The 17,274-nt window shown below is 54.5% G+C and overlaps 2 protein-coding genes across 2 annotated transcripts in view; both read left to right on the plus strand.

Moving 5' to 3' along the window:
• The first annotated feature begins 1,513 nt into the window (after positions 1-1,513).
• Positions 1,514-9,949, plus strand: LOC111154793 (ribosomal protein L22). The gene is made up of 4 exons (XM_022514707.1): positions 1,514-1,569; positions 3,466-3,570; positions 6,709-6,833; positions 9,749-9,949. The coding sequence occupies exons 1-4, from the start codon at positions 1,558-1,560 to the stop codon at positions 9,891-9,893; spliced, it is 387 nt and encodes a 128-aa protein (XP_022370415.1). The 5' UTR covers positions 1,514-1,557; the 3' UTR covers positions 9,894-9,949.
• Positions 9,950-16,397: 6,448 nt separating this feature from the next.
• Positions 16,398-17,274, plus strand: part of LOC111154741 (chromodomain helicase DNA binding protein 5) — a 56,075-nt gene continuing 55,198 nt past the window's right edge. Inside the window, exon 1 of the mRNA XM_022514624.1 lies at positions 16,398-16,489. Within this exon, the coding sequence (XP_022370332.1) occupies positions 16,411-16,489 (79 nt within the window). The 5' untranslated portion in view covers positions 16,398-16,410. The remainder of the gene's footprint in view (positions 16,490-17,274) is intronic.

A 17,274-nucleotide genomic window follows, 5' to 3' on the forward strand; every position in this document is an offset into this window, starting at 1 on the left:
GCGGGCTGGCATTCTCACCAAAGTGGGGAATAGTCACTTAGGAGAGGACATTAGGGTTATCAGGCAGCCGCAAGGGCTTGCTGGGATTAGGAGCTGTATCAGCCAGGAGAAAGCACACCAATTTTTAATAGAATTTAATGTAAAGGATTGTCAAGTAGGTACAAAGACTGGTGAACCAGCTAACGGAACAGGTGAAATAAGGACAGTAGCAAATGCAGGAACCACTCATAGGGTGGTTTTATCAAAATGTAGAAGCTTAAAGCAGGGGCCCCAGGGAGTTGATATCTTGGAGTGGGGGCATGTGGCTGCGTTGGGCTGGGGTTGGGCTGGGGTCTCCGAGGAAAGGAGACTGACTGGTTCTATAAGTGTTGGAGTAATTGCAAACCGGATTCAGTTACTGTTTCTGGAATGTTCCACCCAAGGCCTCTACCAGGATGTAGAAGCAAGAGTGGGTGACACTGACAGAAGAGGAACAATCCGGAAGCAAACAGGATGATGTCTCTCCAGCCCCCTAGGGCAGAGGAACAGCAGTCGTTGGCAAAGCAGGAATGTGGTCTGCAGGCGAGAGGAGCAGGATGGTTTGGCACTAGGTCAACGGGCACAAAAGGCCGGAGTTTAAACCCAGACCAGTCAGTGCAGTGTTTCCCCAGGTGAGGGCACTGCAGCCAGGTGAGCGGAGGACACCTGCAATGAGTGCGGGTTGCAACAGAGGACGTAACGGGTAAGGACGAGAAGGGGCGAGGGTGGGTGGGAAACAGCCCAGGCAATGGGCGAAGACCCCGGCGACTCAACGTGGGGTGCCTGGAGCCCCCCCACCGGCAGCATCTCCGAGGAGCTTGTGGAAATGCAGAATCTCAAGTCACCGAGACCCACGGAATTGGAGTTTGCGTTTTGAGGAGATCCCAGGTGATTCCTGCCCACAGGGCAGCTCGAGAAGCCCCGCACGAGAATTTTTGGAACCGGGAACGGGAAGGCACGAGCTGGAGCCCTAGGCGGTGACAGGGCGAAGGGGTCCAACCGGAGAGCGCACCGGAGCGCAGCAAGCAGGGCTGGCCCCGGGACACGCGGCCCCTGGGCCCCCGCTTCAAGGCTGGGCACTTCAGGTAGGAAGAAGCCGAAGTGCCCGCTGGCATTAGCACCCCAGGACCAGCAAGGCCTCGCGTCCCCTAGTTGGCGGGTTCGATTACCATTCCACTAGCTGGTGACACAGGGTTTCGTGATTTCCTTATTTCTTTTCTCTTTCCAAAACTTTCAAAAAGTAGAGCGAACCCCTTCATTTCTCTTTGGGCTCATCCAGCCCAGCTGCCCCCCTCCGATCGCAGTGGGACAGGCCACCCGGCCTCCTTCCTCCCCGCCCCACTCCCCCGGCCGGCGAGAGGACGGGCTTGCATTCGGGAAAAGCAATCGCTCCCCGATCGTACGGAACAGGGCGAGGCGGTGGCGGCCGAGGGGCGTGGCAGAGCGATTGGTACGGCCTGAGCCCTGCGTGCTCTGCGCGCTGCCGGCTCTTTGCGTCTGCGTAGTCCGCCCACCTCCCTTTCTGCCTCCGCAGCCGCCATGGCGCCCGTGGTTAGTATGGCTCCGCGTGAGGCCTCGGCTCTGAGGCAGGCACGTGGGCCTCGCTGGCCCGGCTCCTGCTCGGCTCGCACGGGACGACGCTCTGCAGGGTCCGGCCGGGGCTGGGCTGGCAGGCCGGCTGGAGCGGGCCAGGGCCGCCCCGGGGCCCAGCACGTTATGGGCGGAGGAGGCCGCGGCCTGGGGCGCGAGAGGAGCCCCGGAGCTCTCGGAGGCCGCGGCTCAGGCTCGGGCCTCTGGCTACGGCCAGCGGGGAGCTGGAGCGCCCAGGCTGCGGCCTGGGCCGGCGAGGGCCCCTGGGAGCCCGGCCGGCGTGAGGCGTCCAGGGTCTGGGCCTGCTTACCTGGGCGGAGGGCGGGGAGGAGGTAGGGGACCTGCTCCCCTCGGGAGCCGCGCATCCGGGAGGCCCACATCCGCGACTCGGGGACCAGGGGGAAGGCGGCCTGGCCGGCTTGTTTTCAGAGAGAGGCTTGGGTTTGAGGATCCGCGCAGCGTCCGCGGGGGGAGTCAGATGCTCGGGGCGCACCTGTACGGGCCCTGTTGGGTCTCGGGCAAGGCCCAGCTCCATTCAGTTCCAGCCGGGCGGGGACCGGGTGGTGCGGCGCCCTCATGTCATCCACCTGCAGCTCGCCGTCCTTGTGCAGGTTGCGTGAGCGAGTCGTGTTCTCGCCCCCCTTTCTCTGCTGGGACACCCTTGTTAACATTTTCGGTTCACCTTACTCTTTCTGCCTGTGCAGGTTTTTAATGTCCGTGCATTTGTGCGCCTTCGGTTTAAAACCTTGGCGGGGGCATGGAGCCCGTCGTGGGCAGGTGTTTCATGGGCTGGTGGTGCATGTCCCGGGCTAGGTCTTACAGCATCCCTTTTGATGGTTACTAGGAAGAGACGTCTTGAAAAGACGCCAGTGATGTTCGCAGTAGCTAAATGTTTGGAAAGCTGACCCAGTCAAGTCTTAGCGGAAATTCTGTTGAACAGGAAGGGAGACAAGATGTGTTCCTGGAAGTCTTTTTAGAGTCTGTAGGGCGTTTTAGAGTGGAGGAGTACGTGAGCAGGTAAGGTTATACAGATGTTGGAGTTTGTAGAGGCAGGAGACGGATGGAAGCTTGTTGAGAGTCAGGGAACTGGATCCCTGTAGGATGTGCTTGGACCGATGGTTTAAGTCAAAACCCAGAAGTTGACAGTCGTGTTGTGATTAGAACCTTCTACATTAGAGGATTATGAATTATTGGTTATGGATTAGAATTAGAACTAATTTTTAGTTTTAGCCTAATCTTCTCCCAACTGAGGTAGATGTGTTGCTAGGACGAGTGGTTCCCGTTGTGCTTTTCCGAGAAGGTAGGTGGGAGAGGATTAAGGGAGAACAGTTTACATGGGTCTGGACCCTCGTCCGGAGTTAGGACAAGTATTCATTCCAGGTCAGAATTGTTTCATGTTTGCGAGGCATTTGTACGCCTGTCCTAATCCTGGAGTAAAGTGAGTGATATTTCTTGAAACTTCATTTTGGAAGTTTTATGGTAAATAAAAGGGAACGTTCCTTTTATTGTGGTTTGTAAGATCACAGACCTTCCTGCCCATACAGACAGGGGAGGCTGGAAAGTGTAGATGGATCCGGAGAGCCAGAATGAGGTTTCCTTCAAAAGGGCATGAGTCCAGGTCCCAAAGCGCGTAGAGCAGCCTCTGGGGTACTGCCCTTGGCCGCTCTTGGGCAGAGCCCAGAGTGTCTGGGCAGGTCTCTTTGGGTGGCTGCCGTGCAAGGGGGCACAGTTCCACGGGTTTTGCGTTTGTGTGGGCTTTTCCATTTCAGGCGTTTTTGGGTTTTGTTCACTTTTTGGTGGTCGGGGAAGGGGGGCTGATTGTGCTTTCATCTCTTTATCATTTGTGTACCTTCTTAGAAAAAGCTCGTGGCGAAGGGGGGCAAAAAAAAGAAGCAAGTTCTGAAGTTTACCCTTGATTGTACCCACCCTGTAGAAGATGGAATCATGGATGCCGCCAATTTTGTAAGTGACACCCTTGAGGCCACTCAGGACAGTGATGAACCTTCTGGGATGTTGCTGAGAAAACCTTCCGGAGCACATTTCCGGTCTCAGGCTTGTAGGCAGCCCTGCGGTTCTGGCTCCGTGCACAACCTTGGAACTTGGGCTGGTTACTTGTTTGTTTGTTTGTTTGTTTGTTTGTTTTAAGAGATTTTATTTATTTATTTGACAGAGATCACAAGTAGGCAGAGAGGCAGGCAGAGAGAGAGAGGAGAAAGCAGGCTCCCTGCTGAGCAGGGAGCCCAATGTGGGGCTCAATCCCAGGACCCTGCGACCATGACCTGAGCCGAAGGCAGAGGCTTTAACCCACTGAGCCACCCAGGCGCCCCTAGTTACTTGTTTTGAAGTCTGGCTTTCTCTCACGTGTGTCTGGTGAGGAGGAGACATCAGTGCTAGAGAACCACCTGTTTTCTTCTCCATCTTTCCTTTTGTTTCCAAAAATGATTTACTTACAAGTTCCTAGGAAACCACGAACTGCACTAGATCAGTGTGCCCACTTCGCACTTCGGTGTGTTTAAGCATAAGCATGGGCCCTGATCTGCATGGGACAAGGGGTGCCTCCGCTGGGCCTGACTGCGGGACAGATGGTAGCGTTCCTTCAAGCTTCCCGTCGTGTCGGACATCGGAGCTGCAGTGTTCATGTTAAAATAGCCTGCTTGCTGACTCGTCCTTGGAGCTTGGTTTTTCCACACGCTGCCCGGTACTGGTACCTTGCCCCCATATTTGGGCTCATTCCCCGGTATTCTTGTATCTCAGTTACATCTAGAAAAACTAGCCTCACGGCCGCATTTTGGCTGAAGCGAGGTATTGGCAGTCGACTCTGCCTGTTCCGTGGCCACGCCGGGGCTCAGACTCTGGTGCAGAGCCTCCTCCTTGCCAAGGTAGTAGCAGTACAACAGGAGTGATTTCAGGTGAAAACCTAACTCAGCCTGTGGCCACTGATGCCCCTGAGCAGAATTCCAGTAACCTCTTGTGTGTCCCTGTCCCACAGGAAGTCCCTGAATGGGCTCTGTAGTCTCTCCTCCGTGCAGTGACCTCTTACTTTCCTCTGGCGCCTCTTTTCCTTCCTAACCTTTGTGGCTTCTTCCAGTTTGTGTCTGTGATGGCCCTGCGCTGGTGTCCTTTCCCTCTCCCTTCTCTACACGCACCTGTTTATGTGATTGTTTTTCCTTCTAGAAGTTTCTAGAGGATAAAAAACTTGAGCCATTTATGAGTCTCAGATGCAAAAGTCATTATTTCTGACCTAGTCACTCTACCCCATGCTCACTTAACATACAGTGTATTGGAAGATTCTTTAAATTTCATTTTAAAGTTTTTGGGAAAAGATTTATTTATTTTTAAAGACTTTATTTATTTGACAGAGACAGTGAGAGCAGGAACACAAACAAGGAGTGGGAGAGGGAGAAGCAGGCCTCCTGCTGAGCAGGGAACCCAGTGCAGGGCTCCACCCCAGGACCCTGGGATCATGACCTGAGCCGAAGGCAGACACATAATGACTGAGCCACCAGGCACCCTAAAAAGAGTTTTTTTTTTTTGAAGACTTTATGTATCAGTTTGAGAGAGAGAGAGTCAGAGCACAGGCTGGAGGGGGACAGACGGGGAGGGGTAAGCAGATTCCTCACTGATCCTAGAGCCCCTGGAGCCCCATGCTGGGCTCTGTCCCAGGACCCTGAGATCATGACCTGAGCAGAAACCAAGAGTCAGATGCTCAAGAGACTGTGTGCCACCCAGGCTCCCCTATTTATTTAATTATTTTTTTCCTGAGAGCTTGGGCGGGGTGGGGGGTGTTGCACAGGGAGAGAGCAAATCCTCAAGCCGATTCCCTGCTGAGTGCAGAGCCCAACTTGGGGCCTGATCTCATCACCCGAGCTGGAATCAAGAGTCAAATTCTTAGCCGACTGAGCTACCCAGGTGCCTCAGTGTTGCAGTTTTCATTTATTATTTATTTGTCAGAGAGAGAGAGCGTGCGTGCGTGCGCATAGGCAGACAGAGAGGCAGGCAGAGACAGAGGGAAGCAAGCTCCCTGCTGAGCAAGGAGCCTGATGTGGGACTCGATCCCAGGACGCTGGGATCATGACCTGAGCTGAAGGCAGCCGCTCAACCAACTGAGCCACCCAGGCATCCTGTGTTGGAGTTTTTAAATAGAGGGTTGTAGGGGTTTGGGGCTGAGAGAGACTTCATATCATTGCAAGAGCAAGAGAAGGAAATATTCCTATTTTTATCTTATTTGTTTTCTTTTTGTAAGAAGTAGGCTCCTGTGCCCAGTGTGGGGCTCAACCCACAAATGCCGAGACCAGGAGTGGCATGCCCCTCTAACTGAGCGACCCAGGCGTCCCCAGAATCTTCATTTTTGAGCAAGTCCCTGAAGTCCATGCAGGCAGAGGACCTGTGGGCTTCCGTGGGGGCCCAGTGTCTCTGGGCTCCGGGGCTGCTGTCTTCAGGCTGTGCATGCACAGGCCCCTGAGCCAGTGAAGAGTTGTTCGGGTCTCTGCGTGTTGCTCCTTGTCCAGGTTGGAGACGTCCTTCCTCTGGCAGTGCCGGGGACAGTGCTTTATACTTCTCAGGTTTAGAAGCTGAAGGTACTTTCTAACAGTTCGGCCCCAGGTCTCCTGTCTTGTCTTACCGTGGGCTTCTCTGTCAAGCCTTTTGTACAGACGCACATTGGACCTTGTGTGGAAGCCGTCAGGTGTGTTCATGCTTGTTACACAGAAAGTCAAGGAGTGCCACTCTCAATTCAAGTTCAATTTCAGACCTTGTATTAATAGCTGAGGACTTGCTGTAATTTTTTTAAAGACTAAACATTTGAAAAACAATTCTGTGTTCAGTGTTAAGAGTATAAAAACAGGGGCACACGGGTGACTCAGTTAAGCGTCTGCCTTCAGCTCAGGTCATGATCCCAGGGTCCTGGGGTCGAGCCCTAAATCGGGCGCTCTGCTCGGCAGGCCTGCTTCTCCCTCTTCCACTTCCCCTGCTTGGGGGAGTTTCCTTTCTTGCTGTGTCTCTCTGTGTTTAAAAAAAAAAAAAGTATAAAAAACGTGCAGTAGTCTAATGAGGGGGTGGGGCGCTCACCTCACTAACAGATCAACTTGATGATTTCTGCAGGAGCAGTTTCTTCAGGAGAGAATCAAAGTGAATGGAAAAGCTGGAAATCTCGGTGGCGGGGTGGTAACCATTGAAAGGAGCAAAAGCAAGATCACTGTAACTTCCGAGGTGCCTTTTTCCAAAAGGTATGGGACCGATGAGTGTGACCTGTGGGCACCCTAGCGCTGAGTCTGCTGCCCCCCACAGGAGTGCTGCTGCCCTGGAGTCATGGGTGTCTGCTGTAGTTGTTAATTCCTAGAATGGGGCCCAGTGCAAGGAGGCAGTGAATGAATGAATGTTGTTATGGGGGTTAAAGGCATTCAGCTTTTTTTTTTAAGATTTTAATTTATTTACTTGACAGAGATCACAAGTAGGCAGAGAGGTGGTGGGGTAGGGGGCAGGCTCCCTGGTGCGCAGAGAGCCCGATGCGGGGCTCGATCCCAGGACCCTGAGATCATGACCTGAGCCGAAGGCAGAGGCTGAATGAACCCACCGAGCCCCCCCAGGTGCCCCAAAAGCATTCATTTTTTGATAATTTTTTAGAATTTTGTTTTCCACAGGGAAAGATTGCAACAGTAGAGAGCTCAGACTTGATTAGACAGTATTAAAAATGAGAATATCTCGGGACGCCTGGGTGGCTCCGTTGGTTAAGCAGCTGCCTTCAGCTCAGGTCATGATCCCAGCGTCCTGGGATCGAGTCCCGCATCGGGCTCCTTGTTCTGTGTGGAGCCTGCTTCTCCCTCTGCCTCTTCCTGCCATTCTGTCTGCCTGTGCTCGCTCGTGCTCTCTCTCTCTCTCTCTGACAAATAAATAAAAAAAAAATCTTTAAAAAAAAAAAAAAAAAAGAGAATATCTCTTCCTTTGCCTCTAGATCACAGTGAGGAGCTCTTGTTTTCATCGCCTGCAGCGTTGTGTTAGTTTCAGGCATCCAGCCTAGACCCCGAGTCTCTACATTATTCAGTGTTCACCATCAGTGTGTGCTCATTTTTAATTCTCCTTACTTTCCCTGTAAGTGCTAGTGTAATTGGGTGAGCACTCCCTTGAGATCTCAGTTCAGACCGAAGCCATCCTTTTAATTCCCATGGGCCCATTTTCTTTCTAAGTCGGAGACCCCAGGTCACTTAGCCCGTGGTATTCCACAGTGGTTACAAGGAATCGGACCTGTTGAGACCTGGCTCCTAGCCCAGAGCCGGCATATTCTTAGGAACTTTGAGTCAGACTGAGTCAAGTGGTGGGAAATGTGAAGGTGTGTTTGGACAGATCGGGTACAGTTCAGCCTTTGCTTTTAGCTTTAATTATCATCAGTCAAAAGTGACTTCGGTTCTGCCTGGCTCGAGTTCTTTTATTTGTGCAGCAGGAGATCTGATACCACGAGAGACTGGTGCAACCATAGGGTCTCCAGGGCGTAGAAAGCCTACAACGCTCTGGGCTTTCACAGAGGTCATGGTGGGGATGCTGTGATCTTCTGTGACCTGTTTCCACACTCGCCAACCTGGTTTAAGAATGGCTCCTAACACCCCCCGCACTTCTGTTCTCACGGATGCTTGTTCATCCCCAGTGCGGGAGGACTGGGGCCTTGACCTTCATGGCTCTCCTCTCTCAGTGACGATCGTTTGACTGTCTTGTAGCGTTCTAGGACCTTTTCTGATCTCCAAACTTCTGTAGCTTTTTCCCTAGTTTCCCAGCCTTCTATTTTGAAAAAGTTTAAAACTACCTGAAATTAACCACCTTACCTGAATACTAGACGGCAGAAATAGTAAATGACAGAAAAGAATACTTTTTAGATGGAATGACCAAATTGATTTATTTTTACTTAGGGAAAAGAGGATAGAATTGAACTGAGATCTTCACATCTTTGTGAAGATCGCTTTGTTGACAAGTAACACTGTTGAACAGTGTTCATTTCTTGGAGATGGTGAGTCTGTTGGTTCATTGATACTTGGGTCCTTGCTAATAGGTCAGTTCGCCTGTGCATCTCCTTTAGTGCCCATAACAGTTGGGAGAGATGGTAAGTACCGGAGTCTCGTTTCACAGAGGGAGAAACTGAGTTTCCAGACAGGTTTGGAAAGGTTAATTTGCTCAGCAGTGAGTTGGCTTGCGGTTCTGTTCCCTCTTCCTCGCGGCTTTGGGAAGATGCCCCAGGGGCTCAGGAGTCAGCAAGCGAGAGAAGAAGAGCTTGTTGGCTTTGTGTCGTGGGATGTCGGGCACAGAAGCCAGTTGCTGCCTGTGTATTAATCGCGAGTTTTCTAAGCAGTTTGCTGTGCTGACCGCTCGGCCGTCACCCAGGCCACAGCAGCCAGATGAACTCTGCGGCTCTCACTTGCTGTGCGGGAGCGAGGGCAGGGCCGGGTGGCGTCCTTTCCCCGGGAGGTGGGTAGTGAGCATCCCGTCGTAGGAGTGAGTGCGCACAGCAGCCCTGGGAAACAGTCCCGATCGTCTGAACAACCTCAAAAGGAGGTTCGAATCCATGAGGTGTGATGTATGGGGAAGACTTGGAGCTCAGAAACCCAGTGATTCTTCAGTAAAAAGATACCGAGATGGTGTGCTTAATTGTTAAGTGACTCTCATGGTATCTAAAAATACCATGTTTTTGGTGTCCACTCTGCAGTGGACACTCAAAATCACTTTGTAGGTGTATTGCTGTGTTTAATGGACAGCTGTTACAGGTGCTTCTCTGTTCGCATTTTTATTGCGGTTTAGATGAAATGTGGCTGATACTTTTGGCCTCATCTTTGCTGTGTGTTTATTTAAAAAAATTTTTTTTTAAGATTTTATTTTATTTGACAGTGAGAAAGGGAACACAAGCAGGGGGAGTGGGAGAGGGAGAAGCAGGCTTCCCACTCAGCGGAGAACTCCATGCGGGGCTCGATCCCGGGATCCTGGGACCGTGACCCAAGCCTAAGACAGATGCTTAAGCCCCAGGTGCCCCATCTCTGCCATTTTTGAATGGTGGCAAAAAGCCCTAAATTGTAATGATTCGAATACGTGGGTTTCAGGAAAGGTGCAGTGACGGAGAGCGCTGGGAGGGCCTGCGGTGGTCTCAAGTGTCCTTTCTCTGCAGGTATTTGAAATATCTGACCAAAAAGTACTTGAAGAAGAATAACCTCCGTGACTGGCTGCGCGTGGTGGCCAACAGCAAGGAGAGCTACGAGCTACGCTACTTCCAGATCAACCAGGACGAGGAGGAGGAGGAGGACGAGGATTAGAAGTCCTGTGTCTGGGATATTTTGTATAATCTTTAAATAAAATCTAGGAATCACAATGGTGGTTTTCCTTGTACCTCTGCAGTGTGGCTCAAACAGAAAATTGGAGATCAGAGTAAAAGCTTTGCTTGGGCGGCCATTCACGTATCTGTAATTAGACTTTTCTCCTGCTTGAAAGTTTTAGGTTTATGTGGTAAGAATACCAAAGTAGAGAGAAGCTCCTGTAAGGGAACTGCCAGGGATTTGACCTTGAGCAGGTGGTTAAGAGTGGAAATGTGCGCCCTTCAGTCAGTCACTGTTTGACTTCCAAAAGTGGGACAGTTTTATCCCGTGCTTTTCTCAGAGTCAGGTGTACTAACGCCGGGACTCCCAGTTGGCTGAGCAAAACCAGCAACTCATCTGAGGTTCTCTTGCAGGAAAAAAGCAGGGTCCGTAATTTAAAAAGCAGGGTTCTGGGGCATTTCTAGTTTGGGTTACAAATTACTCCCACACAATGACTATGTTAATCCTTTTCTTCCTGTAGAAATAAAATTTCCTTTGGTGCCGCTGCATATCCTACCCTCCAGAAAAGAGTGGGGAGTGGTTCTAAAAGTCCCAGGTTTTAAATTAAGTAAAGGCACACAAAACTGAATTTGTAAACGACTTTTTGGGACTCGGCAACAAACTGTCGCTTCGGCCCCCAGCAGGGGGAGCTGGAGCTGAGCTTCCGGAGATGGACCTCGGGCATCTCCCTGGGACGCAGCCTTTGTACCGGGTGGGCGCCAGGAAGAAGCGATTGCGGGCCAGGCCGTGCTGAGGAGTTGAAAATGTTGACGTGCCCAGGGAGCGGTCACTTCTGTGCCATTTAGGCCTTGGCTGGATTTAGTGTCAGGTCATTCTGCAAACTGACATTAGTCAGGGCCAGATGAAAGTGGGGTTTCGTTGCCTCGCGTGCAGAGGCTAGAGATCTGGGAGAGGCTGCGGGGCTGCAAAGTCATTGTTACCAACTGGAAATCCAGAGGGCTTGGGAGCGAGTTTGAAAAGAGACCCTGATGCCTTACGGTGCCCTTCTGAAATCTAAGCAATTCTGCAGAAATCTCTGCATCGTCCAAAATCGCAGTGTATGAAGCTGTGTTTTTAGGGTTTGTCCACAGCTAGTTTCCCCACCGGAAATTCTTGGGCTCTGCTAGCTGCCTAGCTGGAAATTAAATGTTGGAGCCCTCCCTTTGCTCCAATATGACATTTGGTGCTCCTTGGATTGAATTTAACACGTGTCTTTGCAATTTCATTTGTACTAAAGGCTCCAGCATTTTCTATTTCTATGCAAATTTCTTGAAGCAGAATTGTTTGCGTGTTTCTCCGCCTCAGGGCAAGGAGAGGTTTCTTCCCAGTGTAACTGAGGCGTCAGCTGGTTTCTGGCCCTGCCCTCACCTCGATCATTAACTTTGTTAGTTTATGACCCGGACTTGCAAATTGTACTTGTTTGTTGCATCGATGTTCACCTGTAGTGATTTTTAGTTTGGTTGTAAAAAGATTAATCCTGGGCTGAAATCATCATAGAAGGTGTGGGTTTTTTTTTTCCCCAGATTATTTCCAGGTTTTTAAAACTTGTAATAAAACTGAAACACTGGTTTTTCTATGCCTTTTTGAACTCTTGTAATTGAGTTTTGATCACATTTTATATTAAAGTGGCTAACACATGGCTACTCTTATTGTGGAAGGTATTTTTTGTTTTGTTTTGTTTTAAGGATCGGCATGGTAATCTGTTCAGCAACATTGTTTTTCCTACTAATCGCTGTACCAACCGTGATCTTGGTCTTTGTTAAGCCTGAGAGGAAAATGTGTCCTTTATTCCCATTTTCTTTACTTTCGTTGTGCTTCGGTGAGATTCTGGAGTTGGTCATGACTGAACTGTCCACGTAGAATTTGTTCCGATCCAGAGCCCAGAGAACAACTTTGCAAACATGACTTTTTCTGACGGAGGCTCTGTACTGGGAAACCCGAATTACTTCACATCCATTATACCGGCTGTGTCCGGACCACATTTAGACCACGTTCCTTTTTAGCTCCTGACTCAGGACCTTCCTGCCTGCCTGATGGGAAGTGGTCCCGGTGCGGGCAGAGTGGGTGGGTCCGGGAGGGTCTCGGGCCGGGCCGCACGTTCACAAAAGTGGTGGAATAGGGAGCTGCTGCTGGCTCGTTCTTAGCTGGCTCTGGTTACCGACACCATCTCTTAGCTAAAGGTTTAGTATTTGTTGTTTTCCTTTCAAAAGCCTCAGTGACACCCACCTTTTCCTGTGACTTGCGGTGGTGAAAGTGCTTTTTTCTGAGTAGTGTATCCTCCCGACTCTTCGGGAAGGGCCAAGTGCTGAAATGCATGGATCCCGTCCTCACCAGTGGCGCCGGGCTGAGGTGTGAGAAACACTTGGGTCTAAGGAAGATGCAGCACGGTGGGGGAGTTTGAGCATAAAACATTCTTCCTAAGATTTTTTTTTTACTTTTTTTTTTTTTAAAGATTTTATTTATTTGACAGAAAGACAGTGAGAGCGGGAACACAAGCAGGGGGAGTGGGAGAGGGAGAAGCAGGCTTCCCGCTGAGCAGGGAGCCTGACAGTGGGGCTCCGTCCCAGGACCCTGGGACCATGACCTAAGCTAAAGGCAGAGGCTTAACTACTGAGCCACCTAGGTGCCCCATGTCAAATATTTTTAAAGACAAATTAAATAAAAATTACAGAATGTTCTGGACTAAGCAGACCTCAGCCTTTTCTAGAGGACACTTGGTTTCTTGGAAGGTGAGCAGGACCCCAGTGAGGTGATGACGGGTTCTATCCCTGGTCATCACATTAACCTCAGGGGAGCTTGGAAATCAGCTTTGGCAGCCTTCCACTTGTTCCTCTTGGTGCCGTGGTCTTTCCCGTGACTTTGCCCTAGACTCTGCCCCAAGCTCATCAAGTGTTAGAAGCAGAGTGAGATGCAGGCTTTCCCTGTGAGGGGCATACGCTTAGGTGGTGTGGGTCATGGAGGAGATGACAGATTCCGGAGTACCAAGGGGACAGACCTCCTCCCTGTGGTAACCTTGGCTGGGTCAGAAGCTGGGGAGAGCCTGGGTCGGGTCCTGCTGGAGCTGTGGACTAAGCTGTAAGGAGTCTCTATGGGGTAATGAGCTGTGGAGGTTACTTCCCTTTCCGGAAGGGAGGAAGGTAAGGAAGAGGCCTGGTCTGTGGGATTTGCCATCCCAGCAAGGAGGCGGTGCTGAGGGAAGGGGGGGGGCTGCCTTTTAAGTGATGCTCTCATGCTGCTTTTCGCAGGGAACAAAAAACTAGGAATTTGTAATCTAGACATTTTCCTCTTTCCTATCTTTGGGAGGATCTGAGAATTCACTTTCTTTTTTTCTAGGCTATTTCTGGCCAAACTAAAACAGTCTTAATGCTGTGCTGACCAGCTGAATTAGCGGCTCCCACACCTAGAACCCAGAAAGAACCCGTAAGATGACTTGAGGCTTACACAGTCACCTTCTCAGGTTCAGGGCTGTGGCCCAGATGTCTGCCTTTTGAGAAGCCCCAGCAACCCAAGTGATTTGGGTTCAGCTGGGGCGCAGCCCGCATCTTGAGACACAGGCCCCACGTACAAGGGAGACCTTGGTTCCTAGGGGATGTTTACTGCTCACCTCAGAAGACGCTGGGATCCTGCCTGCATTGCAGTCCCTGGGGCAGAGTCCTGACCTGCGGGGAGCCGTGTGGGGACAGGGGCTCCACTTCACAGGGCCGTCAGGTGGTCAAGATGGGGCGCGTTGGTAAAGAACAGACCTTGGGGCATCCGAGAAATTCCTGGAACCCAGGGACGGAGACGGCTAGGGGCGTGTGTGGACGATAACCACTTCCTGTAACTCTGCTCTTGGAAAAGCAATTTTTCCTTGGTGCTTTCATAACCAGTATATTTAAAAATATATATTTTGATTTTGAATCGTCCCTGGAGCGCGATTCCAAGCTGGGTGATCAGTCCCCAGGAGCATCTTGTCTCCTGAAACTGACACCTTAGGATGGGCTTGTTGTCGGCATCGGAGAATTTACTTAATTTTCACCTTTTTAGGGACGGCTTTCAACATCAGACGTTCTGGGCCCGTTGTCACGACTGTTCAGGGTCTGACCACGACCAGAGCTCTCCCTCAAATATGACTGGGGATTCCTGGTCCCAAATCCATGTGTTTCTGCCGTTCCAGGCTTCGCTTCGTTTTGCTTTTGGTCAGCGAGCAGGGCGGGTGAGCGGCCGCCCGGGCAAGGCGGGACGGCCACGGAGGGCTGGGACTGCGGGCACCCACGCTCTCTGCTGTCGAGCTGTCTGTCTCAGCCTCGCCTTGGCAGTTGGACCCAAGGTTAAGGGTGTGTGCCGGAGTGGGGGGGGCTTTCTGGTGATGGGAGGTGCTGTCAGTCAATGTTTCTCTCAAGAGGGACAGAGAACCTTTGGAAGTGTCCTGATGTCTTCCCCGCCATCTGGGATGGGGTGAGGGGTCGGGGGCGGGGCTGCTGAGGGTGGACAGGTTGGCTGGTGCTTAGGGGTTTTTCTTGGATGGTTAACATTCAGAAAGACAGGAGGTCTGGAAAGAACAAGGCAGCCTTGCCAGGGACAAGGCAGGCCTGCTAAAGCACAGTGATTTGGTGCCCCCTCGGCTAGATGCTCAGTGATGTGAAATACAGCCTTAGACCGGAGAAGCCCTTTGCTGGCTTAGCCCACTGCCCTGCTGCCTCTTCCTTCGCCCTTGTAGGCCAGGCCGCCTTCCCTGGGATGCTTCCAACCTCTCTCTCTCTCTGGTGTGGTTTAAAAGTGATCCGGGAGATAAAAGGGACTCCCGGCACCCTGCACTTTGGTCCCGGAGGCTGGACAGACCTGCCTGTGCCCAGGAATGAATGAAGACCAGCTTCTGTTCGGGGCTTGCTGGCAATTTATTTGGATGGGAAGGGGGAGGAAAGTTTTGCTTCACATCTTTCCAACTGCCCTAGACCATCCGTGGCCTTCTGGTCACGGCTTGGGTTGATCATGGCTTGGATCATGGCCATCTTGCCCAGAGGCCTTGCTTGGGGGAGCCCTCACCAGGCAGTCACAACTCACCTGGTTCCCCAAAGACCCCCGGGAGAGCCCTCGTGCTGCTGTCACAGTGCTGGGGGTCCTGGTAATGCCTGCTAGGATGAGCCAGATGTTCTGCCAAGCCCAGAGGGGTTGGTACTGGAGAGGAGAGCCCAGACCCTTTCTTGCTTCCTAAGTCAGGCAGAACCTGTGGGTCCCAGGCAGTCGCATGGGTCTCCAGTGGGCTCCCTCAGATGTGTCTGGCCCCAGGCAGAGAGGTAAGGGTGCCCTGCCTTTACTGGCTCTTCTTGGGTTGGAGAGCTGACCGTCCTAAGGGCCACTGAAACTTTGATCCTCTCAGAGTAGCCGTAAGACCTCCCGCAACCCAGACGGGCCGTCCTCATTTACAATTCCAGCCTCGCTCCCTAGGGCTCCGGCCTCCATCTTCACCTTTAACAACCGCGGGCTGGTGGCGGAGGCGCCTTACCGCTCTGCGACAGGTGTCGCTTCCGAGCGGGAGTTTTGGGCACAGAGAACGCAGATCCGCATCACCCCGGGGGCTCTGGCTGTGTTTCAACAGGACCCCGCCTGGAGGGGCGTTTGGCAGAGGGCTCGTGGGCCGTGGGAGCGCGGTGCCATGGGGTGGGGGAGGAACCAGCCTGCGCGCTTTCTTCTGGAGGAATCAGACCGGGTCTCCAGAGCGACCCTGCCCCAAGTGCAGACGACATTTCCTTCTGATCTTCCTTCCGAAGGGCCGCGCCGGCTGCGGGATTCTCCGTGCACCAGCTTGTCGGCGCACGTGAGCGGAGTGCGGAGCTCGCTGCTCGCCGCCCACGGGACCCCGCCCCTGCGCGCACAGGGACCCCGGGGCAGGGCGCCTTCCCGGCCGGCGGCGCCGGGTCCTGCCGGGGGTGCGCGGGGGCGCGCTGCCCGCCTGCCCCCGGGCCGGGCTCGCTCGAGTCCCCGCTGCCCGCTCGGCCGTCGGGTCCCCGGGCACGCGGGCGCCTCGACGGCTCCCCCTGCCGGGGCACCGGGTGCGCCCCCCTGCGCCCGGGGCTCAGGACTAGTCCCCCCAACTTGTTCTCGGCTGTTAACTAGTCGCGCTGCCGGAACGATGGGATGGGGTTGCCACAGCAACAGACTGGACGTCACAATCCGGGCATGTGTGCCGCCCCCCCGCCGTGCCGCCGTGCCGCCGGCGCTGCCGCCGCCACCCTCGGCCGGCTGCGGGACTCGGGCTGCGGGGCGCGGTGGGCGGAGCGGCCCGGGCTTTGCGGGGAGCGGGGCGAAGGCGGCCGAGAGGAGGGGGGTCGAGACGGGGGGGTGGAGGTTGGGGGGGGGGGGGGGGCAGGCGGCCGCCATCTTCTCGCCGAGGCCGCCTCGCCCGCCGCGCGCGCCCGTCCGGCCGCGCACGGGTTAAGGCTGGCACCGCGCCCGGCGGGAGGGGGGGCGCCCACCTCCCCTCCCCCCCGCGCCGGGCATGCGGGGCCCGCTGGGCACCGAGGAGGAGCTGCCGCGGCTGTTCGCGGACGAGATGGAGAACGAGGACGAGATGTCAGGTGAGCGGGGCTCCGGCTGCGCCCGGGGCCGGGCGGCGGCGGGCTCGGGGCCCGGGCGCGCAGGAGGGGCGCCCGGGCCGCGGGGCTGCGCTCCCGCCCTGCTGGCGCCGCGCGGCCAAGGGCGCGGGGCCGGGCGAGCACCGGGGCGCGGCGCGCGGGAGGCCAAGGGCGGGGTGCGGTCGGGGCCCCCGGGCCGCGGCGCCGGCGGAGGAGCGCGGGGGGCTGCGCCGGGCGCCCGGGGCGGGGAGGGGGCGCGGCGCCGCCGCCGGCTCAGCCCCGCGTGCCCTTGAAGGGGGCGGGAATCGCGCTCGGCTCCCGGCGCCGCGCACCCCGCGCTGTGGATCCGCGCCGCGCGCCCCTGGCCTCGCGGGGGTAAGGCGGGACCCGGCCCCCGCCCGTCTCGGCCCCCGGGGCGCGCTGGGTGGGGCTCGGAGCGGCTCGAGGACCGGCCGTGCTGGGGGGACCCCGCGAGCGCCCTGGCTGGGGCGGTTTCCCTCCGGGCCCGCCAGGGCTCCAGGCCGGGGCGCGCGGGCTCGGACTCCCGCTCCCCTTCCCGGCCGCGGGGCGCTGCGACCGCCGCTCCCAAACACTTCGCCGGGGCCGCCGGCGCCCCCAGCCCGAGATCGCCCGGGCAGTGGCGCTCCCAGCCCATCCAGCTTTGGCCACGGGCCTGGCGCCCAGGGCCGCCGCCCCGGCCCTCTCCGTCCCTCTCAGAATTCAGCATAAACAGGGCTTGTGCGTCAGGGGTAACCTTGCAGGATGATTCTTTAGTTAACTGCTCACCA

The sequence above is a fragment of the Enhydra lutris genome, unplaced genomic scaffold, assembly GCF_002288905.1.
Source record: "Enhydra lutris kenyoni isolate GAN:26980312 unplaced genomic scaffold, ASM228890v2 scaffoldscaffold38, whole genome shotgun sequence".
Lineage (NCBI taxonomy): Eukaryota > Metazoa > Chordata > Mammalia > Carnivora > Mustelidae > Enhydra > Enhydra lutris.